The following is a 17,474-nucleotide window of genomic DNA, read 5'->3' as shown; positions in this document are numbered from 1 at the left end:
TTCCCTTGCTTAAGCTTGAAGACCACGTTTGACTTATTCACACGATAACCTATTAGTGGAAAAGATAAGAAAAATGACACAAACTGCTAGGAATTTAGAGACTGAAGGATAAGGAAGTCCAATTTCAGAACAATCAAGGTGATCATGCTTAGGCTTAGTACATTTAGATTCACTCATTGGGGAAGTAGGGGCACAAATATTTTTTCTGGTAACCAAAATGGATTAATTAACTTGACCCCTAAAACAAAGTTACTATCATTCAACCCTGTAAAGACCTTACATATTTCAGCCAGTAGGAAAAAGCACACAGACTACTGGGAGTTCTATACAGAGAAGTGTTTCTCACCCACTGAGACCAGGTGACCATAGTTTTCCAGCATTACATCTCGGTACAAGGTCCTCTGAGCAGGGGTTAGTAATTTCCACTCCTCCTTGGTGAATTCCACTATAACATCCTCTAATGTCACTAATCCCTGGAATAATATATTTCAGTTTAGTCTGAAGTATTTAAATTCAAGCATCATTGAAAGGGCACACAGGAAAAAAATACGTATCAGATACAAGATGGTCGCAAATGGAGGTAATTAATTGCATTTTGTATTATGTTAAATTTTATTAGGTGGTCAAAGTGACTGACATAGACTTTAGGAATAAAGAAAACACAACGGGCAAAGGCATAGATGCATGAGAATTGGCAAGTTGAGGAAAATGCATATTAACAGTCTGATATGAAATAAGAATGGAGAATAGGACCAAGATTATTTAGAAGATGGGGTCAGCAGGTGGTGTGGCAGTTAAGGGCACAGGACTCCCACAGGGCTGACTGCAGTTTGAGCCCTGGACTTGGCAGCTTGCTTTCTCACTTTCCCTCTCTCTGGTCAAATTAAAAAAAAAAAAAAATAAATAAATAAATAAATAAATAATTCTTTTTTTTTTTTTTTAAAGATCATTTAGAAGGTTGTAAAGTCAGTTGACAGAAAATTAAAAAATTCTTGGGACCATCAGTTGGCATAATGACTGTGTCGCTGGACTCTCATGTAGTCGACCATGGTTCGAGTCCCAGACCTGGTGGCTTAAACTCATACTGGGCATGTGTGCGTGTGTGCCCAAGATTCCGAGAGGAGAATGGAGGCGAAGGGATTGCAGCGTGGCCATCCTCCCTGGGGGGTGATTTCTCTCTTTCTGTCTCTCTGTCTCTATCTTTCTGGAGAGCGCACATACTCTATAACATAAACCTCTCAAAAGAAAAAAAAGGAAAAATTCTAAATTTGTCTTTGGGATCAGTAAAATATATTCTGCATACACATTTTATAAATTTCTGTTTATTAATATTACAATCATTTACATTTATTAATCTGATTATTAAAAGTTAACAAGCTATTTATTTTTAGTTTTGTTATCTAGCATGTGACATACCATAAAGAGACACACAGAGAAAGAGAGAAAGACAAAGTGAGAAATCACCCAGGGGAGATGGCCACACCCAGGGGAGATGGCCCCACCACAATCCCTTCTCTATTTTCCTCTTGGGACTTTGGGCATGCAGATGCATGTACCTGGTGTGTTTCTCAAGCCTCTGGTTCTGGGGTTTGAACAGTGCAGTTGATTTCTGGGTTCCAGCTGCCTTAACCACCACAATATCAGCTGGTCCAAGTTTTTTTTTTTTTTATTTTTTATAAGAGAAAAGTATGAATAGCTACCCTATTATTTCACACCATTTGATAGTCTTATCCATCTTTAGGATGTTCACACCTTCATGTTTTAAATGTAAATACAGACAATAAGGGCCATGGAAGAGAGAGATATTAGCACTGGAGTTATAGGAGTAGATTAGTTTTTTTAAAAAAAAGTTCTAAAATAGGGACCAGCAGTTAGCGTAAAGGCTATGTCGCTGGACTCCCACGTAGTCGACTGTGGTTCGAGCCCTGGACCCGGTGGCTTAAACTCACGCCGGGAGCATGTGCATACGTGCCCAAGATCCTGAGAGGAGAATGGAGGAGAAGGGATTGCGGCGTGGCCATCCCGCGGGGGGGTGATTGCTCGCTTTCTATCTCTCTGTCTCTCTCTGGCTATCTGGCGAGCGCACGCGCCCTATAGCAAAAAAAAAAAAAAAAACCTCTCCAAAAAAAAAAGAAAAAAAAAGTTCTAAAATAGAAGGGGCAAATGGTATATCAAAAAGGAAAAACAAATTTGAGCAACAAACATTTACATCAAAGCAACATTGTTGGGGGAGAAAAGTATAACACAATTTTGCACTTAATTAATCAATTAATAACCGCTGGCAGAAATAATGAAGACAGCTACTACAGTATCTGCATAGTTCAATAGTGGCTAGAGTCATAATGCCAAATTATTTCAACTATTAGAACTATTTAAGACTATAAGATTTCCTCTAATCCTTGCTTTGTTTATGTTCCATAGAATCTGAAATGCAGTATTTTTCTCTTGAAGAATATCTTGGCTGGATAAAAATTCTAGGCTAATACTTTTCCTCTTAAATTTTTTGAAAACGCTGGTCTTGTTTAACATGTTTATATGCTACTACTAAAAATTATGTCACTTTTATTTTCTTCCCTTGACACCTAATTTGGACGTTTCCCCTTGAGACTCAGATGACTATTTTTTCTTTACTTTTAAGTAAGTATAGTAGTTTTATTGGAGTTTCTCATGGCATTTATCATTCTGAGTCAATTCTCTCTGGCACAAAGAAGACCTTTTCAGTCTGTAGATTCAGTTTTTTCATGTACGACAGTTTCTTGGGACTACCATTTTCTCTTGGTTCTCTTTCACTGTTGTTTTGTTATTCAGGGATTCTACTCTTTCTTCTATTTCTATTACTCTCTTACCCAATAGCCATACAAAATACAAGAAGAAAGCAAAGATGAGAATTAACATTTTTTCAGTTGCTATATATCGCTCCATGGGCAGGGGTTGGGGTGGGGTGGCATGGCCTACCTAAGTGTTGGAAGAGTGACCCAGCTCAGATTCTCTGTTAGTTTTTGCCGCCTTAATTGTTGCCTCAGTGAAGGGACCAATTTCTGTTGTAATAGAAACTTAGACAATCATTAAATTTATTAATAGCAGAGCCTATGATAAAACTGAAGGTAAACTCTAGGTTCACTATATCACATTTAAGTCAAAACAAAGTTTTAGACAACTGTTTCTTTTTTTTTTTTTGAGAAATGGCAATTTAGGGACAAGAAACATGACATTTTGAGAACTTGGAAAGAATTTTCTAAATCTTATGGAGTTTACAATATTAATAGGAAAAATTGCTATGACATGTTACTTAAACACATTTTGTGTAACAATAAATACATCTCAACATCTAAATTTATGTACTATGGGGGTCAAGAGTGAATAAAGTTAATAATCTGTACTGTTTCTTTAAGGATATCTTTTTGTAAGTTCTGTGGTAGGGTTTTATTTTTGTTTTTGTTTTACTGTGAGTGACTTGTGAAGGAATATAATGATTATTAACTTGGTATAATTATCTTAACTCATGCCAAAAAGACAGCAATCTATTTACCATTATTTTCACATCATCAATGCAAATATCAACAGAGCGAAAGGCAACGTGCACCTTAGTATTAGGAATTATGATTTCATGGACACCTTGAGAGAGTCTTGGGGGCTCCCAGGAATCTGCAAATCACACTTTAGAGAACTTCAGTTTTATACAAACAGTTTTACTCCTGATTTAACTATTTCCACATTTATAGCTTAAAATATAAGTTCTCTTTCATAAAACTCATTAAATACATAAACACATAATGAAACAAAGTAAGGGCTAAATAATGACTCACCTGGAACTTGTTCATTTTCTGTTTGTCTTGGTAAAGAAAATCTATGAAGTCAGAGCAGGGAAGGTTTGAAGACAGGTTTCATAAAATACTTTATCTTGAATCTCCAGGAATCATCTGTGAGAAATTTCCATACAATTTTTAGTAAAATATGAACTTTTGGGAAAATATCCCTTTGATCCATCAGAAGGGACAGAAAGGAATATACTGAAGTAGTACTTACCTGTCTATCAGTGACTCTAATATAATCTTGATGAACTTGGAACATTTTTTTAGGTGAATATGTTTTTGTTTGTTTGTTTGTTTTTTTAAGCTTTTTTGCCATATTTGGTTACCAGAGATAGAGACAGAGTGAGAACGAAAGTGAGAAATCAATCCCCAGGGAAGATGGCTACACTATAATCCATTCTCCTCCATTCTCCTCCTGGGAGTTTGGGCACACATTCATGCACATGAACCTGGCCTGATTTCAGGCTTCTATGTCCAAGAATTGAACAATAGTTGGCCTCTTGGGAGTTTGGCACCTTAACCACTATGTCACCTGCTGTCTCCGTAGGTGAATCTAAACATTTCTTTCCCATTAGGTATTTTCAAAACTACATGTCTATTTATTGAGTAAAAGAATGGAACTGAATTATTTTTCTTTTCTATTTTTTTATTTATCAAAAACATCTTAATTTTTCCTGTATATTTCCGATATATAATTGTTTTTCTAATTTCTAGTTTTGGTCATCATTGTAACATCCATTCTGTAATATCTGGGAATACTTTTTACAACACAGTTGTTAACAGATTCAATTTATATTTATCTTCTTTATATCATATGAAACAAGATGTCAAAGTACACAGACTTAAACTTTCACTTAATAAATGCTTCAATATTTAGAAATAACTCAGGCGTTTTATTAATATTACTTAATTTATCATGACTTTAAGATTTAAACTGTTTTGAAAATGTTTTTAATGATTACTAGTTTAATTACAAACCTTTACTCCATTTACATTTATTGAATTCACTTGTTCATAACTATTATTTGAGTGGCTCAAAACAAGGCTAGTTATTTAAGCTATTTTCCTTTGGGAAAAAAAAAAGTAAAACCAAGCTAGCCCTACATCAGTTAGTCTCATCTTATCTAAAGACTGAATTACTGGACACAGAGATTTTCCTCAATGTTTCCCAAATTTTCCTATACCCTAAGTATCCATGTGGCACCCAGAATGACCATAAAGGACAGAGGCCATTTGGATCCTTGAGTCATATGCTGACAATTCTGAAGACATTTTAAATTTATATTTAACAATTTAAAACCAGCTTCATCAAAGATTTCACCCATGTCAAGTGAGCTTGAATAGCATTTGAGCCTATTCTTTTTTTTTCTTTTTAAAAAATTATTTTATTTTATTTATTCATTCACTTATTTTAATTTGACCAGAGAGAGACACAAAGAGAAAGAGAGAGAGAAAGTGAGAAAGCAAACCACCAGGTCCAGGGTTTGAACTGTAGTCGGCCATATGGGAGTGTCCCGCACCTTAACTGCCATGCCATCTGCTGGGCCCACGTTTGAGCCTATTCTAATCTATGAGAGTGCATTTAAATCAATATATTATATATATATATATATATATACACACACACACATATATACACACACACATATATACACACATACATGTAAACACAAGATAATACGTATATGTGTACACATATATAATACAAAGAATTTTAGCTTTTACTTTAGAATTTTAGCAATGAGACAGTAAAACTCATCAGATTGAAAGGACAGTTTGATTCAAACTTTATCTCTGTACATGGAATAAGTTGGTTTATATGTCACATATAAGCTAAAGACTTCTATCTAATTCCCGAGAAGGCAGGGTAAGGAATTTGCATCTTAAAGACACAAATAAAGAATGCTGACCAAAATGGATACCAGGGAAACATAAAATTATAGAAATTTCTCATAAGATTTTACTAAGTATGCAGATGGCCTAGAACTAGTTACCAAGTACACTCAAATAGAAAGCTTTGTCTCTTAGAATTTCTTGACTAACTTGGGGACTAACAATTAGCGTAATGGCTATGTCACTGGACTCCCATGTAGTTGACCTTGGTTTGAGTCCTGGACTTTGTGGCTTAAACTCACACCGGGTGGGCATACGTGCATGCCCAAGATATTGAGAGGAAAATGGAGGAGAAGGGATTGTGGTGTGGCCATCCCCCTGGGGGGTGATTTCTCACTTTCTGTCTCTTTGTCTTTCCGGCGAGCCCACGCGCCCTATAGCAAAAACCTCCCCCCCCCAAAAAAAAAAAGAAAAGAAAAAGAATTCCTTGACTAATTTAGCCAGGTACTTCACTCTGTAGTATAAATTGTCATTTACTGTCAGTTTGCCTGAATGAGTCAGAGATTTGAGACTTTTTCTAAATAAAAGCAATGTTAAAGAATAAAAAGTAAAGAACATCAATTTCATACAGTAATTGGCATACAACCAAAGACTGAATGTCCACTCACTGTATAAAAGTAACTTTTTTTTTTTTGAGAGGTTTTTGCTATAGGGCACGTGCGCTCACCAGAAAGAGAGAGACAGGGAGACAGAAAGTGAGAAATCATCTCCCGGGGGGATGGCCACGCTGCACTCCCTTCTCTTCCATTCTCCTCTCGGGATCTTGGGCACACACACACACACACACACACACGTGCGCCCGGTGTGAGTTTAAGCCACTGGGTCTGGGACTCAAACCACGGTCAGCTACATGGGAATCCAGTGACATAGCCATTACGCTAACTGCTGGTCCCTAAAAGTAACTTTTGATACCCCAACAGCTGAAGTGATAAATGAGTTTAATGCAAAAGAGTGCAGCACTCCAGACCTGAGAAAAATACATAAAGAACAAGTCCTGAAGAGATAATTGCAGTTAGCAGGACATTCAAGGAGAAGGATTCAGTTGATTGAAACATGGCTATGAAAACAGGATTTAAGAGAAAAAAGAAACTTAAAAAATGGGTAGCCTGAATAGGTTTTGATATCTGTTTGATGTTTTCAGTTCAATAAACAGGTTTCTTTCTTTCTGAATAGTTTCAATTGCCCCTCAATCCTACAGGTAAGTCTAAATGTCCACAAATGTACATACATTCACATATGCACGTACACACTTTTATCATGTTCTAAACAGAAAACAAAATTTAAATCTGAACTAAACAAGACTCAGATTATTCCCAAAGATAGGCAAGCAATAGAAAAGCCTTGTGAGTGACACATGAGCAAAAACCCATGTTTAGTCTGTTCATACTCTGGGATCCCAAAATTGGTTGGCCATCTCCATGTAAGGCCCAAGGCCCTGTGCACCTGCTAGATGGAGACAACAGAAGTTGCTTATAGGAGAGAAGAGGATTACTAACAGAAGGTACCCTGAAGACTCTCCAAAGGTTTACTTATTTTAATAACAATACTGACCTAATTCATAAAGCCTCTTCATGAAGAGCAGAGACTTTCCCTAAGGGGACATAGAATAGGGAATGTCTTCCCCAGCCATCCACCCAAATTTGCTCCCACAAAAGGACTAAGGAAGCAAAAGGCCCTGTTTCCACAAAGAATTCCTATCACTAAGCAGTCAACAAAGAGTTGAAAACAAAACCCCTTATGGATGAGAGTCCTTATTAAGACCAACTATATATATATATTTTTTTTTTTGAGAGGTTTTTGCCATAGGGTGCGTGCGCTCACCAGACAGACAGAGAGAGACAGAGAAATAGAAAGCGAGAAATCACCCCCCAGGAAGGGATGGCCATGCAGCAATCCCTTCTCCTCCATTCTCCTCTCGGGATCTTGGGCACACACGCACAAGTGCCTGGCATGAGTTTTAAGCCACCGGGTCTGGACGCGAACCACAGTCAACTACATGAGAGTCCAGTGACATAGCCATTATGCTAACTGCTGGTCCCAAGACCAACTACTGACAGCTTGACACATTTGGTATAAAAAGTGCACTCTGAGAAATCTTACATGGCTTGCGTTCATGGTCTTCTCAAGCTAGCCACCTTAAAATCACACCCTGAAATGGCAGGGACTGAGAGAGAATTCCCATTTGGTCACAGTTCAAGCTCTCAAAGGTATAAGACAGAAAAGGTTCATCCAATTTGTTTTGGAAACCCACAGCCAGGTTTGTCCAGATAGCTACTGGTCTGATAAGAATTGCAAAATTTGTCAGCCTGTGGGTTCAGAGCTTTAACAAAGTTCTAGGCCAGTGTTCTGCTCTCATGAGGACATGACACAGAAATAGGAATCATTTCTAGGCAGAGAAAAAAACAGACAGTGAGTATTCACACCAGAAAAACAATGTGGTTACTATACCCAGACAAGACTATTTCATACAAATCCTTCTCCCATTAACTTTTAATTTTGAAGAATTATTTAATTTTATTTATTATTATTATTTTAACATGACTGAAAAGAGACAGAGACAGAGAGACAGAGAGAGAGAGAGAAAGGGAAAGTAAGAAAGCATGCTGCCAGGTCTTGGATTTGAACCACAGTGGGCCATTTGGGAGTCCAGCACCTTAGCCACCAGGGCACCTACCAGCTCCTCTCCCATTAATCTTAACTTGGAAGAGAAACAAAACAAGTGATTTTTACTGTCTACTCAACTGAATTGCACAGAGAGCAGGAGTCCAACTGGTAAGAAGTTCTTACCCATTTTTGCTCACTTGTCAGGTCCTGAATTCTCTTGACTGTGATTTCCAGAAGAGCTTTGGTTTACCCTGCTCACCACGACAAATCTATAGGGACCAAGGAAATCGCCCTGAGGTTCACTGAAAACCACTGACCGAAGAGGCATATCAGTAAAGGAAAAGGCACGCAGACATTTAATGTCTACCAATGCACATGGGAACCTCACAAATTGCTCCTCCAAGAAAGGCCAAACCACTGGAAGTTGTATACTCTGAAGGGCAAATGAGGTCCAGAGTTATGTTAGGAATGGGTGAGGGGAAAAAATGGAACCCTTCCCTTTCTGGGCTAGGTGTCATAGTTCTAATCTCTTTTTCCCCATTTCAAGAAAAGGCAGAGGCGTAGCATCAGAAAAGACTACTTAGATTTGTTAACTTTACTGATATAAATTGACACAAACAAGTTACTTCTGTGCCTGTAGACCCTCTAACTATTAATAAAATACTAAGCATGTTACTTTTATTTTTCCCACAAAACAATTCTAATCGGAAAATATTCACCTAATTTAAATACCCTTTCCTTGGTCATTGTTCCCTGGATCCTAGGAATCACTGGGGCTAGATAGTGTTACAATAAGAGTTATTTATTTTTTTCATTTCCTTAGAATCATAGCTAAAAGTTCTTAATTCAGCAAAATACACCCTAGGGGCTGCAAGATTGAATATAGCTCTCTCTTGATCACCCAGAATGTTATCTTGTCCTACAAACAAAACTTAAAAAATCAAATGTACAGGTTACCAAATTTCCAAATGTCCTCTTAGGGCTTCTTGTCCCTGTAACTAAAGGGGGAGATCGCACTGCACAAACATTCTGTTGAAGCAGAAACCAAGTGTCTAAAGGGATGCTTAGCCAAATGGAGAAAAGCCCACCAAACAAATGCTCTGCCAAAACAGAAATAAAATATTTACAGGGAAAGACAGAACTTGATATCATCATATGCCAGCCCCGCAACCTACCATTTATCAAATCCAATACAATGCCTATGTCCTTCACCACAAAACTGAAATTGCTGTGAGTCAATGACACTTGGTCACCACCCAGTCACCTAAGACTGTCCCTGAGACAAGGTGCTCAGGAAGTTGCAGGATGAGTTCCATGGGTGGTCACTGGCCAAGGGCCACTGAACCTTGGGTGAGAAGCCCACACAGGACTTTGTCCCATAGTGGCTTGCTAATAAACTGTTACCGAACTCAAATCAGGTTCACTTGCTCAAGCACTACAAACCAAACTGTAGGCACAGATGTAATGAAGGAAAGGAGTACAGCTTTATTGCAATAGGCAAAGCAAGGAGAGCAGGTGGCTGCTCATGCTGAAAAGACCTGGTCTTCAGAACTGAAATGCTAAACACCAAATAATAGAAGAATAGTTTTAAAAGAGGAACCCTATACAGGCATAAAAAATGATGTTGAAGAGATATATTTATTAATACCCCAAATGGGTTTAAGTTACATGTCATAACCATGTTTCCTATTAATATTATAAACCCCACAAAATGAGTCCTTTCACTCTTTTTGTTTTTGAGAAAGATTTTTGCTATAGGGTGTGTGCACTCATCAGAGAGACAGAGAGAAACATAGAAAGTGAGAAATCACACCCCCCCCCGGGGGGGGCAGGTCAAAATCTCTTCTCCTCCATTCTCCTCTTGGGATTTTGGGGACACATGTGCATGTGCCTTGCATGAGTTTCAAGTCACCAGGTCTAGGCCTCGAACTGCAGTTGTCCATGTGGGAGTCCAGGGCCTTAACCACTATACCACCTGTTAGCCCCTAGAAAGTCTTTTCAAAGTTCCTAAAATATCACTTTTCTTCTCCCTGAAGTACAATTTCTCACACCAAAACAAACAAAAAACCCTTCTCTAAAACTTTGTTTTGACTAAATATGATATAGTGACCCTGGAAACTTCGGTTTTACCATAGACTCTGCTACTAATAAATTTAGTGTTTTAAGTGTCTATTACCTTCAGATGAAGAGGAATTAGATAATGTTGAATAACCTTTCATCTGATACTGTAAGTCTTTAACCAGAATTACAAATCTAGACTGTACCCTGGAATTAACTATCCTCTTAAAACTTGGGCTGGGCCTAGGGTAAAATTTAATCACATCTTGACAAACTCTGACATGACCATCTAATGTAACAGTGACATAAAAATCTAGCCTTTATTTTTATCTTTTAAAGAGAGATTTTTGCTATATGGCATGTGCACTCACTGGAGAAATTGACAGAAAGTGAGAAATCACAACCCCCCCACACAGAGGGGTTGACCATGTTACAATCCCTTCTCTCAGGATCTTGGGCACACCCACATACGCACCTGGTATGATGTTTAAACCACAGAGTCTGGGGCTTACACTGCAGTTGACCATGTGGGCATCCAGCGATATAACCATTACGCCATCTGCTGGTCCCACAAATCTAGCTCTAAAATCATAGTTTGGCACTGTAACTCCCAAATATGCACTCCACATATGTAGCAAAAGACATCTGGATGCCATAACCTCAGATCCTTTTCAAAAGCAAAGAAACTACTTTCAGCCAGCCTGGTGATTACATAATGCCCAGTTAATAAACCCATATACTACCAGCTAATCTGAGGCATTATGATCTCAGCATCATAATACTGAGCATGGAGGAACTGTTTTCATTTTTTTAAAAAAGTGTGTCCTATTTCTTCTCTTTAGAGACTAGCTTAGATAGGATTAGACAGTATTCCCACATTATCTAGTAAAATCTAAAATTGAGAGCTCAAATTGTGGTTTCAATGTAGAGAGACAGGTTGGAGGATACTAGGTAACCTTTTGCTTCAAGAGTTCTAAGGAAGCCCCAAGAATTTTTGAAAACAGAACACTACCTGCTAACATTGGGTTTCTATTCTGGTGGCGGTAAGAGTCTACCGCTGTGATTGACTACAAGTCAAGACCCGGGACTTGAGTGTGGGAAAGAGCATGAATTACAGAGTAAAACAAGTGAGAATTTAAATCCCACCTGAGAATAATGGGTTAGCCAATTTCTTTCTAAACCTTTAGCCTGCTCATTAATTAAAATGGTTAACACCAATCTCAAGAACGGTTGTGATGATCAGATAAGGCAACAAGCAAATCAACAGCCTTTGTACTGAAAAGGCAGCTCCCTTTTATTGAGACCTACACACTTTCTATGCAAAGGGCCCTAAGTGTCATCGCCACCGTCAGCAGAGGAGGACCGAGGACCGGTGTCCACCAAGACGACCCGGTCCGTCTGTCCGCGGCGCGGGACGAGAGCCCGAGTGAAGTCTCAGACGCCAGGCCAAGAGGCGGGCCAGGGCTTCGCGCCGCACAGGCCGCTCCCTCGGGCGTCCCTCTCCGCGGTCCCTGTCGCCCCAGGCTCCCTCAGGACGCCCCCCGAGGCGGGTCGCAAACACACAGCTCCCGGGGAAGGACGCGCAGGCGACACTCGGCCTCCGCGGCGGCCCCCGCCCGCAGCCCGCTCCCGGGCCTCTCCCCAGGCCGCCGCCGGCCCCACGTGCCCAGCCCCGCCCTCTGCGGCTCCGCGGAGACCAGGAGGCTGCGCGCCCACTGCCTCCCGGGGCGAGAACTGACAGTGAGTCGGGGCCGACGGCGCACGCGCAGAACTCGGCCCCTGCGCGTGCACTTCCCAGAAGCCTCGGCGGCGCCACGGCGCGGCGTGCCACGCAGGGAGGGGAGAGTGCTGCTGTGACGGCGGCTGCCCCCGGGGACGAGAGCCCGGAGCCGCGAGCCGGGAACCGAGGACAGCCTGGGCAGGTGGTGCGATGAATGCCGTGGGTTGTTTAAGCACTTGGAATTAAGTATGGGAGTGTGTTCAAAGCACGTAATGTCTGACTTCATCTTAGGAATGCCAGCTTTCAAAATTGTGCAGATGGTCCATGAAACATGTAATAAACTAGAAAATATGGACAAGCTAAAGCAGAAGACAAGTGTCACGTACTACTTCTTAAAAGAAAAAAAATACTTAATGTTAGGTGTATATTCTGTTCAGAATTTTACACAATTTTATCCTAGTTGTGTGTAGTATATTGCGACTACCATTTCACTAAGGAATATATACAGGGTATGAGTTTTATATATTTCTTGGTCAATAACGTTATGACATCATTTTACTCTGTCAACAATAGGAATGCATTTCCATTAAAAATAATTACAAAAATACTATCCTTTCATGATAAAATTATTATTATTATTTTTGGAGAGGGTTTTGCTATAGGGTACGTGTGCTCTCCAGAAAGACAGAGAGAGAGAGAGACAGAGAGACAGAAAGTGAGAAATCATCCCCCCCACCCCCCCAGGGATGGAATCTCTTCTCCTCCATTCTCCTTTCGGCGGGGGGTGAGTTTAAGCCACCAGGTCCAGGACTTGAACCATGTTTGACTATATGGGAGTCTAGCGACACAGCCATTATGCCAAATGCTGGTCTTGATAAAATTAAATTTTAAAGATCTGAGATCTATATATGTAATCTATGTGTGTGTATATATACACACGCATATACACATGTATATATACACACACATATATATCTTTCTTTTTGAGAGAGAGAGATTTTTACTATAAGGCGTGTGTGCTTGCTGGAGACAGAGAGACAGAAAACAATAAATCAACCCCCCCCTCCCCAGGTGGAATGGCCACGCTGCAATCCCTTCTTCATTCTCCTCTCGGAATTTTTGGTGGGCATGCACATGTGTCCGGTATGAGATTTAAGGCACCAGGTCCAGGACTCAAACTGTGGTCAACTATGTGGGAGTCCATTGATGTAACAATTATGAAATAATATATATATATATATTAAAGTCTCTTGCCAACCCAGAAAATCTTCAGATGAAGAAAATAATAAAACAGTTTTGTTATTGAATAAACATTAAACCTGACTGTGATGAGCATCATAGACATTCCATTGCAAGACAGAAGAAAATACCACATTTTCCTATAGCTAGGCGGGTACAATCCTATTACATGATCTCAAGAGAAAAGATAAGTTATCCTCAAGAAAGGACTAGAAAATGCCACTTGGTGGACATAATTTATTTGGTAATTAGGGTTGCTGTTCTAGTTTATTCTGTTGCTAATAACAGAAAATCCTTGAAACTGGGTGATTTATAAGAATGGAGGTTTATTCAGTTCATGGTTTGGAGACCTGAGGTCCAGGAATGACAGCTGGTGAGAGTCTTCTTTCTGATGGGTCACATGGAAAGATAAAGCAGCATATGAACACACATATCTAAGTGTATGTGTCTCTGTCTCATTCTCTCTCTTTATAAATCTACCAGGAAATAAATCCTGGTGGCCCCACCCTGTTGACTTTATTCCTAATCTCCTAAAGGACCCACGTTCCACACCATAGTTGGATTAAATTTTTACGCTCCTAGTCCTGTCACAACCAAATCTTAACACATGAATTCGGGGGGATCATATTCAAACGATTGACCCTGCCCCCCCCAAATTTATGTATACAAAATTATCCCAATAGTCTTAATTCTTTTCACTATCATTTCAGTATCAAAAAATCCAAAGTTCATAATCTGAGACTCAAGATAATTTCCTTTTAACTTTGAGCCTGTGAAGTAAAAACAAATTACATGCTTCTAAAATACAGTGGCAAGCTAGGCATAGGATAGAATTTCTACTGTGTAAGAAGGGACTAGCAGATGCCACACAATTCCAAAACTCAAGAGGGCAGACATTAGATTTTTTTTTTTTGAGAGAGATTTTTGCTACAGGGCGTGTGTGCTTGCTGGAGAGACATAGAGAGACAGAGAGAGACAGAGAGACAGAAAGTGGGAAATCAGCCCCGAGGGAGAATGGCCATGCCATAATCCCTTCTCCTCCAGTCACCTGTTGGGATTTTGGGCATGCATACACATGTGCCTGGCTTGAGTTGTTCTTTTTTTATTATTTTATTTTAAGAATTACTTGTTTAATTTTATTTATCATCATCATTATTATTATTATTATTTTTAATTTGACCAGAGAGAGAGAAAAAGTGTGAACATAGACAATGGCCAACTTAAACGTTGGGACAGGTCCGGTAACATCAATAATAACACTGAATGTTAATGGATTAAATTCTCCAATCAAGAGACACAGACTAGCCAAATGGATAATATAACAGAAATCCTCTATCTCTTGCCTACAGGAAACCCACCTCATGGATAAAGACATGCATAGACTGAAAGTTCCCTTTTATTCCTTTGTTTCTGGCTCTTTATTCTTTAGTTTTCCTGGAACAGTACTTTCTTCAGAGTTTCTTAAAGAGCTGGTCTGGTGTTGGCAAATTCTTTCAGGTTTCGTTTGTCTGAGAAGACTTGGAGCTTTTTTTTTTCCCCATATGAAGGATAATCTTGCAGGATATAATAATCTTGGTTGAAATTGTTTCTCTGTTAACACTTTCAATACATCTCCCCATTCTTTCCTTGCTAGCATTGTTTCCGTTGAACAGTCTGGTGTTATCCTGATGGGGTGATCTTTGTAAAGCGCTTGTTGTTTCTCTCTTGCCAGTTTTAGTATCTTGTCTTTATCTGTGGTCTTTGCCAGTTTGGCTATGATGTGCCTTGGGGAAGATATTCTTGGGCTGATTCTATTTGGGGTCCTTTGTATTTCTTGGGTCTGAATGTTTGAGTGCCTCTCTAGACTTGGGAAATTTTCTTCCAGGATTTAATGGAATAGATTTTTCCATGCCCTTATTAGTTTCTTCATCTTCTGGGATACCAATTATTCGGATGTTAGGGTGTCTAATGGAATCTAGTATTTCTCGTATGTTATCCTTGGGTTTTTATTTTTGTTGTTGTTGTTATTTTTTTAAATCTTTTTGGTGATTTTCTCTAGGTCAGAAGTTTTATCTTCTACATCAGAAATTTGATTTTCAGCATTATCTAATTGACTTTTAATACTTTCGAGAGAGTTTTTGATTTCCTGTATTGCTGACTTCATCTCTAATAGTTCCATTTGATTCTTTCTTAGCATGTCCATTTCTTCTTTCATATCTTGGAAGGACTTCCTAATCTCCTGAGTTCCTTGCCTCTTTTCTGTTCCAACTCATAGAATTTGGTGACCATGAATGTCCTAAATTCTTTGTCTGACATTTTGGTAACGTCCTCTGTTTTTTCAAGAAATGGAAGGGAGTCACTGTGTTCTTTTGATGGAGACATATTTCCTGGTTTATTCAGACCTGAGGCTCTTCTTCTACTTCTAGCCATTGGGAGATGTATTCACTTTGGAATATCTTTTAGGAAAATGTTTCTTTGACTAGGAGCAAGTGAGTTTCCCTTTTTTCGTGGACTGAACACTGCTGAAGTCTCTCTTCTGTTGTGTATAGCATATGTGGTCCGAGGAGGAGTATTCTATTCAGGTGTCTGAAGAAAACTATCTCCTTTTTTGCAGGTGGTTCAGTGAAAGGGAGGATCCCAGAGAGTCCCACAGAACTAGCATATTTCAGATCTATGATTCTAGACCTGTCTAGACTGTCCAGAAGGATGGAGGAAGAGAAAGTGAGGACCAAATGAGCGGGAAGAAAGTAAGAAGGAGATTAAAGAAAAAGTTGCGCGGATTTTGCCAGGAGTCTGGAGATGGAAGTGGGGTTGCTGTAGAGCTAAGGGCGTTCCTGTGTGGTAAGGAGAATTGTGGAATTTACAAATGAAAGAAGAAGAGAAGAAAAAGAAAAGCCTACCTGGGTGACAGAGATAAAGGTCTCTGAGCTTGGGGGTGCTGGGGCTGGAGCTGGGGCAGGGGGCCCTGCCTCAGTGTCCCTTAGGCCAGGAGTCTGGAGATGGAAGTCAATGCCTCTCTCTTATTGTCTTGACAATGAACACTTGAATCCCCTTGTAAAGACAAAATTTTAGACAAACAACATTTTAAGTTTATTTGAACAGGGTGCAATTTGAATAGAGTAGTTTTCTAGATGGCTTCCAAGCCTCTCCAGGTAGCCTTGTGGTCACACAGTATTTAAGATTGGAAAGGGAAAGTGATATGTGCAGGAAAAGGAAAGTGACTTTCAAAAAAAACCAAGTGAGGGAATGAGGTAAAGAAATAATTGTATTGGTTAAAGCTGGATGTTAGGCTATACAAACAATCCGAAAGGTGGGCTTTTTATGATTGAATTGTATATGTCTAGTGTGATTGGCTGTAACAACTAGTTCAAGAAAGACTAAGGTACAGTTTTGATTTATCCATGGGAACCCAAGTGTTAGGCCAAAAGAATTTTATTTAACAATTTCCTCTCTTTTTATCAGCCTCTCAGTTTGAGAGGTTGGCTAAAACTTAGGGCATTGCCCCCACTCTCTGTTACCATCATAAGTGGTATTTTGTTTGTTTGTTTTTGCTCTCAGTGTAGAAATCACAGTTTTTTTTTTTTTTTCTTGTTTCCGGCATGGAATTTACAAGTCCCAGTGTCAGACAAGTTGAATATGATGTCACACAAGTTCAACAGTTCTTTTTTTGTGTTTTTACTTACTGAAGCAAGACTATTTATTATTCAATGGATGGCTGTGTACAAGACATTTAAGACTTGAAAGGATATAGTGCACCAGGGGAACTAATGTGATGATTAAATTGTAATCGGTAACAAAAGTTTCTATGAAACAAACTGAACCAAATTAAACAGGTTAAGGTTCAGGCAGTGTAGGCAATTTAACGGTATTTGAGACTAGTTAGTCTTTATCATTGTATGGAATGTGATGATAATTAAGGACCATAGTTTTCTGTAAAAAGGTCTGATTTAAAGAGGTCTTTATCTATGTTCTTAGTCTAGTAACGCAAATCATAATAGCCTGGTGGCTTACCAGGAGAGCTACAAAGATGAAAAAACCTTGAAAGGGCCCCGTGGATGGCATAATGGTTAAGGCTCTGGATTCCCACGACTGACTGTAGTTTGAATCCCAGACCTGGCGACTTGCTTTCTCGCTTTCTTTCTCTGGCAAGCACACATCCCCTATAGCAA

At 39.3% G+C, this 17,474-nt stretch overlaps 1 protein-coding gene across 5 annotated transcripts in view; it reads right to left on the bottom strand.

Moving 5' to 3' along the window:
- Nucleotides 1-17,474, bottom strand: part of ZNF25 (zinc finger protein 25) — a 28,506-nt gene that overhangs the window by 5,122 nt on the left and 5,910 nt on the right. Inside the window, exons 1-5 of one of the 5 annotated variants that reach the window (XM_006164510.3) lie at nucleotides 10,843-11,084; nucleotides 3,807-3,920; nucleotides 2,956-3,053; nucleotides 347-473; nucleotides 2-49 (exon numbers count right to left, since the gene is read on the bottom strand). In XM_006164510.3, coding sequence (XP_006164572.1) covers nucleotides 2-49; nucleotides 347-380 — 82 coding nt within the window. In that variant the 5' untranslated portion in view covers nucleotides 381-473; nucleotides 2,956-3,053; nucleotides 3,807-3,920; nucleotides 10,843-11,084. Of the gene's footprint in view, nucleotide 1; nucleotides 50-346; nucleotides 474-2,955; nucleotides 3,054-3,806; nucleotides 3,921-8,492; nucleotides 9,400-10,842; nucleotides 11,086-17,474 lie in introns of those variants that run through there. The other 4 variants (XM_006164509.3, XM_014582512.2, XM_006164507.3 and 1 more) reach the window with 4 other exon arrangements.

Source organism: Tupaia chinensis, unplaced genomic scaffold (assembly GCF_000334495.1).
Source record: "Tupaia chinensis unplaced genomic scaffold, TupChi_1.0 Scaffold143636_1, whole genome shotgun sequence".
NCBI lineage: Eukaryota > Metazoa > Chordata > Mammalia > Scandentia > Tupaiidae > Tupaia > Tupaia belangeri.
The sequence above is the reverse complement of the archived record's forward strand: the minus strand, read 5'-3'. Positions and strand labels throughout refer to the sequence as shown.